This window comes from Biomphalaria glabrata, chromosome 13 (assembly GCF_947242115.1).
Source record: "Biomphalaria glabrata chromosome 13, xgBioGlab47.1, whole genome shotgun sequence".
NCBI lineage: Eukaryota > Metazoa > Mollusca > Gastropoda > Planorbidae > Biomphalaria > Biomphalaria glabrata.
The window spans coordinates 26,565,866-26,585,416 of NC_074723.1; the positions used below are offsets into that span (position 1 = coordinate 26,565,866).

A 19,551-nucleotide genomic window follows, 5' to 3' on the forward strand; every position below is an offset into this window, starting at 1 on the left:
ATAAAATCTAAAGCAAACTACAGTCACTTAATTCCAAGAGCGTATTCAAGAGAGGTTACACATTTTTACCAGTGGCAGGGCTCCATTAATAAACTGCAGTAAATAGTCATCTGCCGAAATTGAAAAACACTAAATGTGGCTCAACAAAGATGGCTAAGACAGATTTTAGGAGTCAGTTATAGAGATCGGGTCTAAATCAAGGAAATCCTATGCCGAACTGGTAGTCGACCCCTTAGTAAGATTGTGAGAGAGCGACGCATGAGGTTTGCGGAACATGTTCTCTGACAAAATGAATTACGCATAAGAAGAGTTGCAATGATATCCTAGTACAACTTGACGCCACTCATTCATGGAGATCCTCATGGCAGGTGGGAAGAGGCTTCAGACATTACCAGTGACAGATTTTTATGGATACAGCTTGACGGCAAATGCGCCGAACGGCGCGGGAGGGTCTAAGTCAGTAAGAATAGCACATTAGGTTTTTAAAATAAAACTTTTTAATAGCAGGAAAATGCAGTGTAGATACGTCAGAATATGCATTTTGTTGGCTTTCAATATCAGAAATAGTGCTTGGCTCCTAGCGCTCCCCCAGACCCCATTGGCGGGGAATCTACAATTTTTCCACTAACTCCAGGAAGAACCTATTCTAGGGCACATTAAACGTCTTCCGAAAGAATGATGGGTCAGAATGTAATAAAGATTATGTACACACACACACATAAATACACATAAAAACAAAATTTCGCCGGGGGGGGGGGGGAGAAGAAAATCCACCCCCCCCCCAAAACCCCCTCCGAAAAAAAATCCTGGCTACGCCCATGTTGGAAGGCACTAAAATATGCCTACCCCCTTCCCCTTGCTTGAATATTAGAATACTAGAATATAAGTCCATTTTATTCCTCTTTTTTTTTTTTTTGTCACTTTTTTTTTTTTTTACATGCCTATTGCAAACGTTTTTGGCGGGCCAGACTGACCCGTGGCTGGTTGTGGCTTGAGGTCCTTGTTTTAGACATTGCTGTTCTAAATAGTTGTGTTTTCTTCTTGTAGCTTGGAGTTTAATTACGACTGTCTATGTGTGTTTGCTGTGTATTGTCTTGATCTGGAACTTTAGAATCAACTCTGTGCTCCAGCTCAGAAAAAGAAATATAAAAGTGTTCTCATTTCTATACTTGCTTTCAAGTTGATCTAACCCAATCAAGTCCAATCCAGGTGTATTTAAGTATGAGTTTAATGGAAGCTCACAACCAACACGTTTTTTCCCCCCTTTTCGAACATACCTGTGGCGCGGCAACGAGCTGTTGGTCTAAACTGCCCATAGTTTGCGACGTTACAGATCATTGTTCAGGCCTTGTATAACGATTGGTTTCCCACTAGCTAACTTTCAATTCTTATCACTTATTCACTACATAAGGCGTATCTCCACTATTTTTTTAAAATAATTTTATTATCCTTAGCTTACTGTTTTTCCCCCATATATATTCTATTCATCCATCCATCCGACCCATGTAGGGCATCGGCCTGCTTCAACACATCTTTTCGTTCAGATTTATCCTGTGCTTTTTGTCTCTATGGCCGGACTCTGATCTGTTGTAGATCTTCTTATCTTTTCTTGTAGAATACAGACGTTACTTCAAAAAAGAAGATGATTACGTCCTATGCGTCATGCATCTAGCCATGCAAGTTAACCAATGACTTAAATTCTGCCAAGTCACTGATTTTCCTGACTGGCTCAGGCAACCAATTCCATACTCTAATAGCACTAGGGAAGAAGGAGCATTTGTACAGATTTGTCCTAGCATATGGAACGAGGAATGTGCCTTTATCTTTGTGTCTTTCTGAGTATTTTATTAGATTTTGTTTTGTACTTGAAGATTATGGTTCAGTGTTTTATGTATAATTGCTACTTTACATTGAGTCTTCTCTCCTGATGGCTTTCTAAATTTAGTGATTTTACTAAAGGTGTTACTCTAGTCAAATTTGAATATTCGTTAGTTATGAATCTCACTGCTCTATTTTGTGTCTGTTCCAGTTTCTTAATGTTTTCTTGAGTTGAGGGTCCCAAACAGAGGATGCAAATTCTATTATTGGCCTAACCAAGGTTAAATAACATTTTAGTTTTATGTTCTTATTTGATTTATTGAAATTTCTTTTTAACAAACCTTAATGCTTTGTTTGATTTTTTTTATTGTTTCATCAATATGGGGATTCCATGACAGTTTTACATTTATTATAACACATAGGTATTTTGCTTTTTAGTCTGTGTTACTGATTAACCATGAATAAGATAAGTGGAATTTATTGGTTTTTATTATTTTTTATTATTTTTTTGTTGTTACTCTTAATAACTCACATTTTCTAGGTGGAAAGACATGCTCCAATTTGATTCCCATTTCTGTATTTTATCTAATTCTCTTTGTAAAATGACTGTATCTTGTGTTGTTTTTATTGTTCTGTATTTTATGCAATCGTCTGCAAATAATCTGACTTTTGTTCCTGAACTAATGCAATTTGGCAATTGATGTAAATTAAAAATAGTAGTGGACCTAAGACTTAGACTTAGACCTAAGACTGTTGATTTAGAGCCATTTATTATTACAGTTTGTTCTCTAGCTATCAGAAAATCTGCCCCTACATCATCAAGTCCTCGTATTAGTTTTTTGCCTGTATACTATCTTTGCTGCTATGTTCTCTGAATTTTTTTCGAAGTGACCTGCCCAACGTAATCTGTTCTTATTTTTTTTATTCCCGTCATATATTAGCTATTATGATTTTCTCTTGTCATTATAACATACGTATTTTTTTATGTGTGCATTTATTTGAAGTCCCGCTGGTCAAGATGTTTCTTCCAGTTGTTTGAAAGCTGGCTTTCAACTTTTAATGACAGTAGAACATACCCGAACGCCCGAACTTTCATCAAATTTAGCATACTAGCTCATGATCAATGACAACACAAGTCAATAAAAAAATCAACCAATTAGTTAATTAATTGGTCGTATGTTGTGCTCTTCCGCGGTGATGTACTTGTACTAGGAACAAATCCAAATGAACACCGAACTCAATGCTGAACATGAACACCGACGAAAGGCCAACAATCGATGCATGGAGTCTACAACACTTTTAATACTTAAGAAGGGATCCGTCGAATGTCTTTTAGTAAATGCGAATATCTACTACTGGTTATTCCTAATATTCTACACAAAGCGTCTTGTTTATAGCGTAACTTGCTAAGTTTTGGGTATATTAGTGTTATAACCGTGTGAGTCGATTTTTGACATCACAGTAGCTAATGAGTTAATTTTTTTATCCTTTTTTTTTCTCTAGAAATTGGATTTATTATTTATTCGAGTAGCGTTTTTTTTTCTTGTATTATCTCAACATATTTTTTTTATTACCGCGGGGCCATTGCCCGAGATTACCGTCCCCAATCGCCAGATCTGACATTTCTCTCTTTTTTTTTTTTTTAACAAAGCCTGTCTGGGTGCAATCTTGCACACGTTAATTCTCCTACTTCAACTTTGCACAATTATTAATGTCAATTATTCCTTGTCGATGACATCACATGAACCAATTAAAAAAATAACCAATTAGTTAAGCAATTAATCGTTATTAATTAATGTTGTTTTATAAAGAAAATGTACCAAGCTAAAGGGAGATAGGTATTGTGTAGAAAATGAGATGTTTCGCTAAAAATGTGAAACTACAATAGATAACTATAAAATGTTTATAAGTACTTGAATAGATCAGCGGTCAACGACCGTATATGTCCGATACCTCTAGTTCAAGCAACTTTAAAAAAAAAAGGCTTTGACGGCAGCATGGAAACAGATACCCCCCCTTCCTCCCCAAAACTGGTCGATTGGACCATAGCGCACTGATCATTCTATAAACATGAAAGTGACGCTAAACAATAACAATTATTAACATATGTCCCAAATAGTCCCAATTTATTATTGTTAGCTCTGTTAATTATGAATTACATGAATGATCCAAAATAATTGATGCAATTTCAACTCAATGTAAGCCTTGTTTTATATTTCTATTTCTAATCTATTGTCTTCGTTTCACTGACTGCTTCTCTCTGCCGTGACTACCACTTTATATAACAGGTCAGAAGTGCTGCTTGCAGATCTATGTCTAGATCACGCTCTACATCTAACTGGCCAATCTTGCCAAGCCCAACTCGTGTGTCACAGTTACACCTCTCAAATAGTTGACCCAATTTTTTTTCTTATGACTGTATCATAGCTGGTTACTGTAACATTTCCTGTGTGCTGCAAAGTTTAGACTACGTAGTTCTACTCGCTACTTTATATTGTGTCTAGATCTGGAGTTTGGATAACTTGTTTTCGTTTGGATATTAAATTTTGTGTCTTTTGAAATATTCTTTTTGACATAGATCTAGATATCTAGGTTCTAGATTACACATTGTATCTTTCGGTCCCTCAACTCTATTAAAAAACAAACAGACATAGACTAGATGTTTGCAGTGTGAGGTTTATTTCTGGTTTACCATGCCATCTAATCCATTGACAACACTGTTTCTGCAATCATCAGGCTTTAGGTCTAGAGTTATCCCTTAATAGTTTCATGTTACCATTAAGTGATCAGAATCTGAAAGCATAGTCTGCAAGCAGATATATCTCCGTTAAATTATACATTTAAAAATAGCCGTAAAAAAAAAAGTGATAAAAAGCAACTTTTTTCTTTTTAATAACTTAGGCTCACGAATAGATCTAAATCTACAACCTAAGTTATTTAATCTGAAATCGGATTGAGTTACTGTACTTCTTTCTCCCTTGACTTGAGTCACCCACTTGTGCTGAAGTGAACGCTACTGTGTGTGTGTGTGTGTGTGTGTGTGCAGTTGACACTGTTGTGCCTACTAATTTAATGGTAGGCTTATTAAAAACAATGTGCACAACGCAGTAATCACATGATAATGTTAATAGGATTAATGTAGTTGGAAAATACATAAAAAGACCCTAATTATTAACATGATTAATGAGGTGCCATGACTATTTATAATTGGTTATGATTATAAAGTTGTATTATGCAACAAGCCTATTTAACAAAGCAAGTTTTGTATGAATTCAGCGGCAGTAACCCTTGACTTGATATACAATTTTTATGAATACAATGTCAATGCAAATTTTCCATCCAGAAAATATTTCCTATTTCTTGAGTAACACTACCTCTGTATGTAAAACAACAATGATATCTATGTTCTCTCATTATTAATACTGCTTGAATTTTCCCACCATGCATATCATTACCAAAAGTCCTGTGATAACTTAAAGATCTTTGTAATGAGCCTGAGTTACAAGCAGCTTTAATGTAGCTATAATTTTTTGGATAGCCCCCCTTCAGTTGTAAAACAATTATAGTTATTTCATAGTGATGAAATGGAAGGCCTGGGCATTTCCTATGGCTGTAAACTTGTTCACTCACATAGCAGCTCCTCCCTCTCCATGACAGATAAAGTACTCCTCACTGTAACTTGATAAAAAGATGCTCCTACAAACATGCACTTTTTTGTTTTGTTTTAAAATAATGTTTTTTTTATACGGGAAATAAGTGTTCACTATTTATGAATGGAAATTCTGATTTGACTATTCAGGATGCTTTTGCAAGTTCATATTTTGGTTGTCATTGAATTATGTATTTCATGTGAAAATAAACTTCCCTGTTATTTGTAAAGATGTTTGGAAGAATAAAAAGTGTAAGTTAAATGAAACATTGGTCATAAAAATCTGTCTGATTATTGTTCTTTCCCAATTCTAAAAACAATTAAATATTCCTCATTAAAAGAAAATTTAGATAGCTTACAATTTGCTTTACTATTTCTCTGTTCTCAGGCTATATTAAGGGGAGGTGGAGATGGAACTGCTCGCACACTCAGCCCATCTCCACCACAGCAAAGAGGGCTACGACCTGCCTCAGTAGGGGCGCCATACAGTAGACCTCCAGGAAAGCAGCTAATACCTGTTGATTCCCTTCATTTAAATAAGGTCATAGGAGAGGGAGAGTTTGGTGTGGTACAGCAAGCTGTCTGGACTACAGAGACAGGAGAAAAGGTGGGCTTATTTCATTCTGTTAGTTCTGTTTTAAACACTCTACCAATAGCTTATGGCACCCAGAAACAATACAAAAGATTAGTTATCATTTAATTATTTTCCATGCTCCAAAATTATCCACTTTGCTCATTTATAGTGGACTACACTGTTATGGTTAAACTTCAATAACTTTTTTGTTTGTATTCAGAAAATGTTATATTTCATATAAAATTAAAGGTGAATGCACACCCTTTTTACAAAGCTTATATCAACTTACTCTGTCATTTTTGTACAATTTTTGTACATGTTATTTCTCCCACTTCCCATTCTCAGATTAAGCTGAAACTTTGCACATTTATTTATTGTCCCAAACAAAACATGACTCAATAAAAAAAAAACTAATTAATTAATTAATTATTTAGTAAAGTAAAGAAAAGTTATCCTTTCAGACCTTGCAATCTATAGTTATTTAGGGGTTATTAATTAATTTACTTTGATATTGATTAAGGGAAATAAATCTTACAGTATTCATAGATGTGGCTTTAAATGCACAGTTCTTTCACATATATAAGGTTTTTAAGTGGCCCTCGTAAGGGGAAAAGCCGCTATTAGGTTTGTGCAAAATGTCCATCTGTCCATCTGCCACACTAAGATCTCGAAAACTAGAATTTTCTTTCTGAAACATAACAGAAGTTTTTTTTAATCTGTAAAGAATGTTCCGAATTTGGTTTTGAAAAAGAAATCAACCTACATTACTTAAATTTTCTTACAAATCATCGGCCAAAATTGTTCTGAATTTTATATGAAAAATCTACTAACACAAATAACTGTTTGAAATCCCTCTTCTAATAAATAAAACAAATAATCTTTTTCTCATTTGCGAATAACGGTTGTTCCGGATTTTTATGAAAAGCATTCTAACTCTATTTATGTAATTTAATTTTCTAGCTAAAAGTTTTAAAATCTAATTATCGTTATTATTATGTTCCGATTTTTAAGGAAAAAAACTTCTAACACCAAAATATGGTATAAAAATCTATCCCCAAGGCTATGGTACATCTAATTTTCATACGAGACCATTCCAAAAATTTAATTAACGGTATTAGATTTATCTAGAATTCTCTTTTTCTCTCATTATATATACAAACATCCGGAACAATCTATTATAGATACTTAAAACTATTGCGATGTTTCGGAAGGAAAATTAAAAGTTAATCAAACTTTCAGTAGCTTTCATTTGTTTTTATTTCAATATTAACATGACAGAATGACAGACAAAACCAAAAAAAAATGCGGCTTTAATCCTAATATATATATATATCTTTAAATGAATTCTATTAGAACTTCGTGCATTAGAGACTGTGAACCCTGGTTAAATCTCTCGTGTTAATTAATAACATTTTTTTTTGTTACTAGCCCATTGTGATGTAATGGAATTTTATTTTCCTATGACATCATATGAATGAATTCTTTAAATGTAATGCTATAAAAAAACTCGGTGCACCAATGTCTATGAATCCTCGATAAGTGGCTTGTAATAATTTTTTTTTTTTGTTACTAGCCCATTGTGATGTAATGGAATTTTATTTTCCTATGACATCATATGAATGAATTCTTTAAATGTAATGCTATAAAAAACTCGGTGCACCAATGTCTATGAACCCTCGATAAGTGGCTCGTATTGATGGAGACATTTTTTAGTCTAACTAGGCATGACATAGTGGATTTTTTTCCATATGGAATGAATTCTTGAAATAAAATGTTAAAAGAACTCACTCAGTGCACCAGTGTCTATGAACCCTCGATAAGTGACTCGTATTGATGAAGACATTTTTAGTCTAACTAGATAGTGAGACGTAGTGGATTTTTTTCCTTTGACGTCATATGGAATGAATTCTTCAAATAAATTAAATGCTAAAACAGCTAGGTATAGTAATGTTTATTAAACCTCGTTTTGTGACTCGTATTTTAAAAAGGCATGATAGCTAGATTTAGATCTAATCTAGATTTTTTAAACTAGATTTTACCTGATCTAGATTTATTTTACAGTATATCTAGATTTTTAAAACTATATCTAGATTTATATTCTAATTAAAATCGTTGTAGAGTCTAGATCTAGAATTTCTAGGTCTAGTTTAGACTGATATAGACTAGATCAAGATATAGAATTTCAATTTTGATTTCCAAACGTCTGGATCAATATTGCAATGCTATAATATACTGAAACTAATCTTCTATTTTTAAATTTAATGTTGCATTCAGTCTATTGATAGATTATCAAGGATTTTTTTTTTCATAAATCTAATCTAAATTATTCCAAATTTATATTATAGATCTAGATGTAGTAGATATAGATCTTAAGAGCGCTAAATCAGAAGTTTAATAATATTAGTTCATGTAGCTATACATCCTTATTCTAGTTCCATTTAAATAAAAATGCCAATAGCTCTGTTGATAGCCGTGCTGAAACATCGAAGTACAAGCATGATATATCAATGCTGAAAGATTATCTAAAATTGCTCATCTGACATATTGTACATATCCGGTAGAGATGACATGTCGTAATGTGTAATATATCTCTATGAATAATAGGCTATTAGTTTGTAACTTGTTTGTTATTAAGTTAAGAGCAATGCTGTCGAGTGGTTAGTGTGCTGAAATGATTATCTCGGCGGTCCCGGGTTGTTTGTTTGTCTGTTTTAATGTTTCTGATGTTTCTTTAGAGTTGAAGATAGTTTACTTCCTAGTCCAAACCTCCCAGGACAACGGGGGATGGGAGTGGGTAGGGTTTGAACCAGGGACCATTGATAAATCCGAACATCAGTTCAGCGCTCAAACTGCACGACTAGGCAGGGTTATACCCTGCTCGCTGCCATCCTCCGTCGTCCAGCGAGAAGTTAATTATTTTTAAATCCAAACATCCAAAACATGTAAAACAGAAAAAAAATTTTTTTTTTTTACAGAGGCTAATGAATCTTTGAAACATTATTACTTTTGACAATCAAAATTAAATATCGTCTTGAATATTCCTTTATTCCTTGCGAATACGCGATTCGACAGGGATCCGAATCCGACGGGGGCCGCCTCTGAGTTTGTGTGATAACACAAACTCTCTTTGTAATCTTGTTTCTCTTTTTTTTTTAAAAATTATTTTTAAAAATATTTTGCTTGTTATATCATCATCGTCATCATCATCTTTCCTTTGAGTTCCTCATGGAACATATAGGGCCTCTGTAAAAACACGCCACTCTCCAGTCTCTTGCTACTTTTTTGCTTGTTATATAACACAAAGTATTTTACTTAAAACCTAAAATTGGGTGTGGGAGAAATTATGTGTACAAACTTTTTACCAGAGTGAGTTGATATGAACTTTGTAAAAAAAAATTATTTGAAACTCTTTGTCTAACATAGCTCCCTGTGTACACAGAAGTCATGCCACTGCACAAACTACTTAACAATACATTTTCAGAAAATATTTTCTTTTCCATGCAGCTTTAATGGGAAAAAAAAAAAATCCACTGCCCTACTTGAGTTTCATTGCTGGGTGTACTAGTGTAGTTGAGTGTAGATTTACTATCTAGATCTTGATATAATCCTAAAAAATGTAGATCTAGAATCTAGAAATTCTAGAATGACTAGATATATCTAGAATCCAAGAAATTCTAGAATGACTAAATCTATATAGATTAGAATTTAGATGCAGTCTAAGTGTAAACATCTAGATCTAGCAATAGAAGCTGGATTGATGAATACAGATTATTAATGACACAAAAACACCCTATTGTCACTATCATATCTCATACTTAAAACGCTCAATTTTAAAATAACTAGACTAATCACTTGACTAATATGATCAGGATTAGCAATGGCAATAGTGTATAATATGCTGTTCATGTCTGATCCGGTTCTTAATGTGATACTTCCATAGACTTTAATAAATCTGCACCCCTAAGCTGTCAGAAGATAGCTATTGCCTTAATAATTTTTAGATGTAAATTTTGTTCAAATCATTAATAAATTTATATCTTAATCTAGTTATGAGCTCTATTTAGTCTGATTTATGTTATCATCAGGTGTATAATGAGGATATGTTAAGACTGTGCTTTATAAAAATAGTCAGTTTTTCTTAACTTACAGCTTAAGCAAATTTTTTATCCAAAATCTTTATTTAAAAACATTTTATTTAATGAGTTAGTTAAATGAAAATAATGAGCCATTGTGACCTTAGATGCAAATTTTTATTTTTTTTTTACTAATGAACGAATCTATACATGTAGCATGAGTTATTAATGAAGAACTCTGTGACATTTTTTTTTTTAAAACTTACCTCCTGAAGTTTTTCAATTAAAAGTGGTGTATTTTTATGAAAAATCTGTTTGCATAGTTAATTTTAAAAATTAAATGGTTCAAGTTCCGAAAAGAAAAAAGTAACACTTGCATCAGAACTTTAAATGATTTAAAATATCATGATGTCTGATCTTTTTTTCTTTTCTAGTTTCTGAGATCTAATTGGGATGTACAGACATGCAGACCACACAAAACTAAGTGCAGCTATTCCCCCTTTTGGGGAGGGTGGGGGGGGGGGGGGCAAAATAAATTATGGTATCTATCCATATTTTTACAAAACACATAAAATGGAAATCTTGAGCTAATTATCCATGTGACTAGATCTTGGGAATATATTATGGTCCAAAATAATAAAAATATTTTAAAATGATATTAACCCATATTTTCACAAACCTTTATTTATAACACAGCTAAAAACACATAAAAGTCTTTCGTACCTTGCTTTAAAAATATCCTTTTCGATAAAAAGGATGGTTTTCAATTAATGGTGGTAGTCTTGTTCTGGGGAAAAATAGATCAAGAATCTCTGAATATAGAATGGCATGGCCCTCAATTTTGCCGATGTGCCATAAAATCAAATCAAATTTTATGATAGTATTATTATTTCTAATGCTTTCTAATTCATTTAAGAATTATTCATAATGCTTTTCTTGTGTAATTTGCATCTAGCTACAAGTAGCAGTGAAGAAACTTAACCGTGACAAGGTTAACACAGGCACACAGAACTTCTTAAAGGAAGTTGTTATAATGCAAGACATAGATCATGAGCACATTGTTCGAATGTTTGGAGTTGTGCTAGATACAGATGACTCTTTAATGATGGTTGGTGCTTTATACAAGATTAAATAATTTTATTTAATCTGCAATTTGTTTGTTAGTGGTAAAATTTGCTATTCACTTTTGACCCACCTATCACTTATTCTTTTAAATTAAAAAAAGTAATAATTTTTATATGATTAAAAACAATAGAAAAGGAAAGATAATTTACTTGATTTATTTTGCAATTTAGATTGGGAAGGAGGAAAGAGAATAATGTTACATACTTTCTTCTTCTTCTTGAAACTGTCAGGTAGAGTTGAGCCTTCAGCTCTTGGAACTCTAGGCCAGTAAAAGTGAACAAGAGCACTCTCTCACCGGCCTGAATGAAAACAGTGTACTAGTGTAGTTGAGTGTAGATCTACTATCTAGATCTTGATATAATCCTAAAAAATCTAGATCTGAGGCCGCGTACACCGGGACTCCTGCCATTTTCCTTTTTCTATACCAGACTAACCGTGCAGGACATGCCATTTATGTAACGGCCCCTGGTTTGTGACAAGGTTGTGGGAGGTTTTTTACAACTCCGCACAGTGCAATGAGGATGCTTAGGCATCCCCACACGAGTCTTGTTTTGCTACCCTTTAGCCTAATCGTTTCCTCTTACGATGAGGCAGGGTAGCATGCCCGGGATGTTACATACAAATGATTAGAATTGGTAAGGATTGGGGGAACAAAAGAAGTTATAGATTTTCTAGAGCATATATCAGGGACTTTGGGTCATTGTACCAAGGCGCTGGAAATAATCAATATCTTCGAGTAATACAAGGGTCTGTTCTGGCTCCATTCCTCTTTGACATGCTTTATGATGCTGATGTGTTTGGTTAATTAATGGAAGGCATTTACCTCCACTTTGAATATCTCTAGGCTGAAGTCAAATACAATTAAACCTACCTTTGAATGAGAAATGCTCTCTGCAGTGGTGACACATACAGGAGGAGTTCCTATCACTTATCTCCCATTTCTTCCAGTCTTGCAAAGATAATGGGCATAAAGAAGTCTAATGTGATGTGTCCACTCATTTCAATGACCCTCCATATTCATTGATGAATCCAAGTTGGATGTTTTGCATGAAACTGCTACTTGGGCTAAACAATCTAAGACTACCTGTCCCTAGAAGAGTAAATAAAAAACACAACATTTGTAAGAATCTGATATGGTCTCCCTAGAATTTTCACCACATCATCAGACAAAGCGATCAGTGTTGGCCAAGTTATGCCCATGTATAAAGAACTAGAAATGAACTAAGCAGAAAAAGACTGGCTCCTCTAACACCCAGTCAGAGCCTACTTTTATATATGATGTATTCGTGTGAGAAATATAAGTCTCTATAACCACACGAAGAAATGTTATATGATAATAATAAGGCTTGTCTTCGAGTACAAAGATGAACGATAAATGCAGTATTTCCCGTGGCTACACAGCCCCAGCTGTGACCTTTTTTTTTTTTTATACATCTAAAGCATAATAAAGGGGGATGAGGGGTAAGGAGAAGGCAAAGTATGGTCTTTTAAGAATTGCAATTGATAGTACAAAAAACAGCATGAACAGACAAACTAAAGAAATATCATTATGTGTAGTGAGGGGCTTTTGTGAAATGTGTTCTTGAAATAATGGAAATTGATTTAACAAAAGCAAAGGTATCTCATCCTTATGAGCTATAACAGATATGCCAAAGAATTGCACATGTATGTGCTTTAACAGATAGACCAAAGAAGTGCACATGTATGTGCTATAAGGAGTGTTTCTCTCAGACTGTTGCAAAGAAAAAAATAAAGTAAATATATCAAGATGGACCAAAAGGAAAAATACTTTAATTGTGGAAAGGGGTATTTTTTGTGTACCTTGTATGGAAGGGCTTTTGTGAAATATATTTTATTAAAGTTTCATAGTTTTTCATTATAAAAATGTTGTTATTAAAAATAATAATTATTACAGTTGGACTCCTAATTTCTTAAAATGTCTATTGGAACTTTGAAACATATCATCAAAGAGGAGATACTATTTAAGGCAAAAGACAGATGGAATTGGAGAAGATGTTCAACAGATCATGTGTTGCGCCCCAACACTGACACTGTGAAAAATTCATGTTTATCTATTTCAATTTATTGTAAAAATTGTTAAATACACATTTTAAGAAAAAAGAGATTTAAGCTAGGTTTGTCACACAAAAACAACAACTCAAAAAGCTTTCTGCTCTGCAATTGAATATTACATCATTAATTTTAAAATATTTATTTACCTGTATGCCTTTAAAATATGATATGAATGTTTTTGATTCTAAAATATTTTAATAAATTTTAAAAATATATTTTTCTTTAAAAAGGTGACAGAACTAGCACCGATGAGATCTTTACTTGAGTGTCTGAAAGACCCACTATTGAGGATAGACTTTTCTGTGCCTAGATTATGTGACTTCAGCCAGCAAGTTTGTGATGGAATGAATTATTTAGAAAACAAGCGTCTAGTGCATAGAGATTTAGCAGCAAGGAACATTTTGGTATTTAGTAAAAGCCAGGTTAGAGCAATAGTTTTGTTGAATCTTAATTTTTTTTACAAGCTTATATCAACTCAATCTCTTTATTCAGACTGTCTGTCTGTCTCTCTGTCTGGTAAAAAGTTTGTATATGTTTTTTCTCCCATTTCCATTCTCGGATCAAGTTGAAACTTTGCGCTCTTATTGTACCTGACGAGACATTAATCAATAAAAAAAAGTTATCAATTAGTTAATTAAATATTGATGATTAATTATTTTGTTTGATATCCAAAGGGGAATAAATGCTACTTAATGAGAGATGTAGAATAAATATATATATATATTACGTTTTGACAAGTTTTTCTCACACTTCCCATTCTCTGATCAATTTGAAATTTTGAATAATGGCAATACATAAATCAATAAAAAAAAAATTACCAATCAGTTAATCGATTATTACTAATTAATTGATTTTTGTTTTATATAGCAGAAAGGGAAGTAAATGCTGCAATTTTCAGATAAATAACAGTTATTAGCTGTTCTTTCCCTGACATAAGCTTTGATTTTAAAAAGGTATCCTTTTTCTATTGCTTGTTTCAAATTTGTACCTGGAAATTTGTGACCTAACAGGTCAACATGCATCAATTAGACTACTTCCAGCACATAGATTGTGTGTGTGCTCTCTTAATAATGTTATTAATAATATTATATTCAACTAGAACTAGGTCGAGATTTTAAATCCAGATCTAGTAATTCTAACAGTAATTTAATCTTTCTCAATAATCCTTTTTAAGAATAAAAATTAATAATAACTACTTGACCCACGGTGTAGCATACACCGTTATTTTGCAGGGCCGGCCTTAGGCCAATGCAACCGCAGTGGACCCGTGCTAATTCTAGGTGTAAATTATTAAATTAAACCATCTTATAACTATGATTTACCAGGAGCTTCATGAAATCTCCTGCAATTGCAAAATATATTCTAAGTCATGGAAATCTCAGGAAATTATTAAAATCTTTTGAAAACTAAAAAAAAAATTTCCTGAAATATATAGACAAAAATTGTAATTTTTGGGTGTAATTCAAAATGGAAAAGGCCAATCCTGCGCATGATGAAAAAAAAACTGCATTATGCAATAACCGTAATTGTGGAATCTGGTGAAAGAAGCTTCTCGTGCCTCAAACTAGTGAAGAATTACTTGAGGTCAACAATTCTCGAAGATAGATTGAAACATTTGGTCATTCTTGCTATTGAGCGTGATCTATGGAGGAAACAGAATTTTTATGATATACTGTATGGCTTCACTACCTGCAAGGCTCGTAAAGTAATTCTGTACGTAGTAAAGAATACAAACTCTTAATTTTCACTTATTATTCGTATCCCTACCCAAACTTGGCCCCGCCTAATCCATTTCACATAGAGCCCCACAACGGTTGAGTCCAGCCCTGCTATTTAGTGATGGATGAATACAGAGTAGATTACTTGTTCTCCCCTCCCTCTCTTTTTTTTTCACCGCTAAAGTTACGTGGGGTAACTCTAGTCCGTCGTGCAGAAATAAAAGAGTGATCTTTCCATGATTTCTAGGTCACAATGGTTACGTCCGGCCCTGCTATTTATTGATGGGTGAATACTACTTGTTCACCCACTTTTTTTTTTCGCCGCTAAAGTTACGTTGGGTAACTCTAGTTCGACATGCAGAAATAAAAGAGTGATCTTTATTTACTTTTTTTTTGTCCAAACTGTTGAGCCATGAAGAGAATTATATATATAATAGTCAACCCACGGCATAAGATACGCCGCTATTTGCAGAGCCGACCATAGGCCACTGCAACCTATGTAACCGCAGTGGACCCCACACTTTCATAGGACCTGCGCTAATTCTAGGTGTAAATTATTAAATTAAACCATTTTATAACTTATAACAGATTTCCCGCGGCCGCCTGATTTACCAGGAGCTCCTGGAAATCTCCTGAAATTGCAAAATATATGAAAATTCAGGGAAATCTCCAAAATTATTAAAATCTTTTGAAAACATATCTCATGAAATATATAGACAAAAATTGTCATTTTGTGGTGTCATTCAATATGAAAAATGCCAATCCTACGTGCGATAAATAAAAATGGCATAATGCATTACCCATAATTGTGTAATATGGTGAAAGAAGCTTCTCGCGCCTCAAACTAATGAAGAATTACTTGAGGACAACAATTCTCTTAGATAGATTGAAACATTTGGTAATTCTTGCTATTGAGCGTGATCCATGTAGGAAATAAATTTTTTATGATATACTGTATGACTTCGCTACATGCAAGGCTTGTAAAGTAGTTCTGTATGTAGTAAAGAATGAATAAAATGCTAAGAGGAATTTATTTTCTAATACAAACTCTTAGATTTCACTTATTATCTGTATCCCTACCCAAACTTGGCCCCGCAAAATCCGTTTCGCACAGGGCCCCACAACGGTTGAGTCTGGCCCTGCTTTTTAGTGATGGATGAATACAGAGTAGATTACTTGTTCTCCACCCCCCTTCTTTTTTTCGCCACTAAAACTATGTGGGGTAGAAATAAAAAAGAGTGATCTTTCCTTGACTTCTTGGTCACATTGGTTATGTCTGGCCCTGCTATTTTTTTTTTCGTAGGGTAACTCTAGTCCGTCCGACTTGCAGAAATAAAAGAGTGATCTTTCCTTTACTTCTTGCGTGTCCAAACTCTTGAGCCATGAAGAGAATTATATATATAGATTGAACTAAATAATACATTTTTTTAAAAGCTAGATGGATCTAGACTAGATCTAGATCTACTTCTTTGACTTTTAAATATATTAGAATCTAATTTGTCCAAACAACTAATACTACTTAGCATAGATTTCCCAAAACAGATCAAAGGCCATTATACTAATTCAAAATTGGAAAGCTAATAATTTGGTAATAATAATACCTAGTTCTACTGTCTACCCCAGACCTTAAAACTAGATATGTTTAAGTTTAACTAGCACTAGTATAACTCACCAACCATCATGAAAGTGTTTTGGCTATTTATTTTAATACTTACTAAATTTGCACACATTGTATATAGATCTATCTCAGCGAATTCAAAATTGAAAAATGTAACCTTAACAGTTATTATAAATCACCACCCCACAGATCTATGCAAACTCAAAAAAGGTTTTGTACACTTATTCTTAACAAGAAAATTTACATTTATAAATGGAAATTAGCAAAACAAACACTTAATACTTTTAATATTAATAGCAGGAAATGAAGAATCAATTTAAAGACCTAGATCTAAAGATAAATTTAACATCTCTAAAAAAAAGTATACATCAAAAAGCAATAAGCCATTCAATTTGATACCTGTGATGATTAGTATCATGCACTATGTCTTAGTAAGAGTACCTTTGTATACTATGTATTTGGCAACAAATATGTATCATGACACTGTACACATGTGAGTTACCTCAGTTTACATCAGGACTGTTTGATTCCTTTGATGCAGACACTTCTAACCCATACAACATTTTAAACACCATCTCAGATGTAGCTCACCAACCTCTAGCCAAATTCACTCCTATTAAATCTGTTATCTATAATATAATAAGGCTTGTCTTCGAGTCCGAAGATTAATAAGGAATGTAGTATTCCCCTTGGCTATGCAGCCCCAGCTGTGACCAGCATATTTTGCCACATCCAGGGCAAGCATAACCATTGTCCGCTGGTGGTTGATTAAGATTTTCTTTGCACCGTCTGCGTCTGTCCTCTTTGGCAGCTGTCTTGTTCTGAGGCCGCATGCAACCAGGTGCTCTCTTCTATGTCAGCTAAGGCAAGTTGCGCCTAAGCATTTCCATGGGGAACTCTGTTATGTTGACCACCTTTTAACCAAAAAAGACTGCCTTTGGCATACGTTCGTCTTCCATATGGGATACGTGCCCTGCCCAGTATAACTTTCCGATCATAAGAAGTCCCTCTATACTGTCGCAAGGCAATCACTGTTTTTAGTGAGATCTTGCCACCGTATGTCCATGATGGAGCGCAAGCATCATTGATGAAAGCACTCAAGTAGTCTTATTTGTTTTCTAAATAATACTCATGTCTCTGATCCATATAGAAGAGTTGAGAGAACCACTGCTTGGTAGACATTGATTTTGTAGGCAGGCAGAGTGATTTTTTAAATTTATTCCACCAAACTCTCGCCTGAAGGCGTTCAAAAGCACTACTGGCCCTGGCCTGACTTATCAACTTCCCTTGAAAGCGAGGCATCATTTGATACTATACTTCCTAGATATGTGAAATGGTCTACCACATTTAGGGGCTGTCTGTTTATGGGTATCTTTGGGGCTGAGTAGGTTTTATTGGCTGACTTCTGGAACATGACTTTTGTTTTCCTGAGATAGATAAACCGAAAGAGGCGGCAAATTCATTGACAGCGTTCTGGAGATCATGTTCATTGTGAGCTAGCATGTCGCAATCATTGATAAGAACATAGGTGGGCATCCGAGTCTGGCCAAAACCTACACAAACCATCGCGACTGACGGTGTCAAAAGCCTTGGTGAGGTCCACAAAGGCAGCTTATAGTTTAGGTTACATTCTTTGAAATTTTCTTGTAATTCTCGCAGAACAAATATCATGTCAGATGTACCTCTTTCAGCTCTAAGCCACATTGGCTTTCAGATAACACCTCGTCCACTAATGAGTGGGTTAGTTGGTCTAGCAAGACTCGTCCAAAGATCTTTCCTTCTTCTGACAGAAATGTAATACCTCAGAATCTAAAGTTCAGGTGGGACCATGCACTTCTCCCATCATAGAGTAAACAAGTCTGTTCCTCTTGGTTATGGCCACACCACTTATTTTAAATATTTCGGCCATAAGTTCATCAGAGCAAGGTGCATTGTTTGTTTTTTTGTATTTATAATATAAAGCATAAAGTAAGGTGTATGTATGTATGTCCCGCATAGAAATCAAAAACGTTTGACTAATCTTTATAAAACTTAGCAGTAACATATGTAAAGTAGGGTTAGGGTTAAATTAACCTTCAAATTTATGTTTCTAAAGCATTTTTACATACATACCTTCAAATTTATGTTTCTAAAGCATTTTTACATACATTTGTTTGCTATAGCTGCAAAATGTGACTTAAGCCATGTTGACATACATTTAATAGTCCCATTCATGTGTTGCGCACACCTAACATGCGCTATGTAAACACGCTATGATTGGACAGGCTGCATAAAACACCCTCATGAAATAAATTTACTAAAGCAGCAATACCAAAGCAACTTAAAAACCCTAGTTATAAACTTCCAAGGCATTAGGAATAAATCAGCAGACTTAAACATTTTATAAGAAAGAGAAAAACCAGACATAATTACTGGAACAGAAACATTGTTAAGTCCTGAAATTTATAACTTATAAATGTGAAATTTTTAGGAAGGATAGGGCAGATTTGTATGGAGGAGTTCTGTTTGCAATAAAAACACAATGAATCAATGTTTTGTAAAATTTTAAATTAACACCACCTCAACATCCTTAATAGTAGGCAGTATCTACAGACCTCCAAATTCTAGCTTAGAATATATGCAGGAATTATGTAATCGACTTGCAATACTTAAAGAAAAACAAAAAAATGCAGTTTTTAGGAGATATAGATGTGCAAGAAAAGGGGATCCAAATATTATTATTATGCATGTGCATCTTTTCAAACAAAGTTTTCCCATTTCTCCAGGCAAGCAAGTGAAAAAGGTTTTGTCATTTTCCTTTGCTGAAAAGTGAAACTATTTCTAGTGAAATGGTTGAAAAGAACAAGACTTAATTGGATTCCTTTATTTTGGAATTTGAAAGCAAATTTTTAGATGCCAAGAAC

General features: G+C 33.9%; 1 protein-coding gene across 1 annotated transcript in view; it reads left to right on the top strand.

Moving 5' to 3' along the window:
• The window catches only part of LOC106061634 (uncharacterized), a 139,471-nt gene that overhangs the window by 67,703 nt on the left and 52,217 nt on the right, over positions 1–19,551 (top strand). Inside the window, exons 4-6 of the mRNA XM_056007392.1 lie at positions 5,856–6,074; positions 11,070–11,222; positions 13,543–13,734. Of these exons, the coding sequence (XP_055863367.1) occupies positions 5,856–6,074; positions 11,070–11,222; positions 13,543–13,734 (564 nt within the window). The remainder of the gene's footprint in view (positions 1–5,855; positions 6,075–11,069; positions 11,223–13,542; positions 13,735–19,551) is intronic.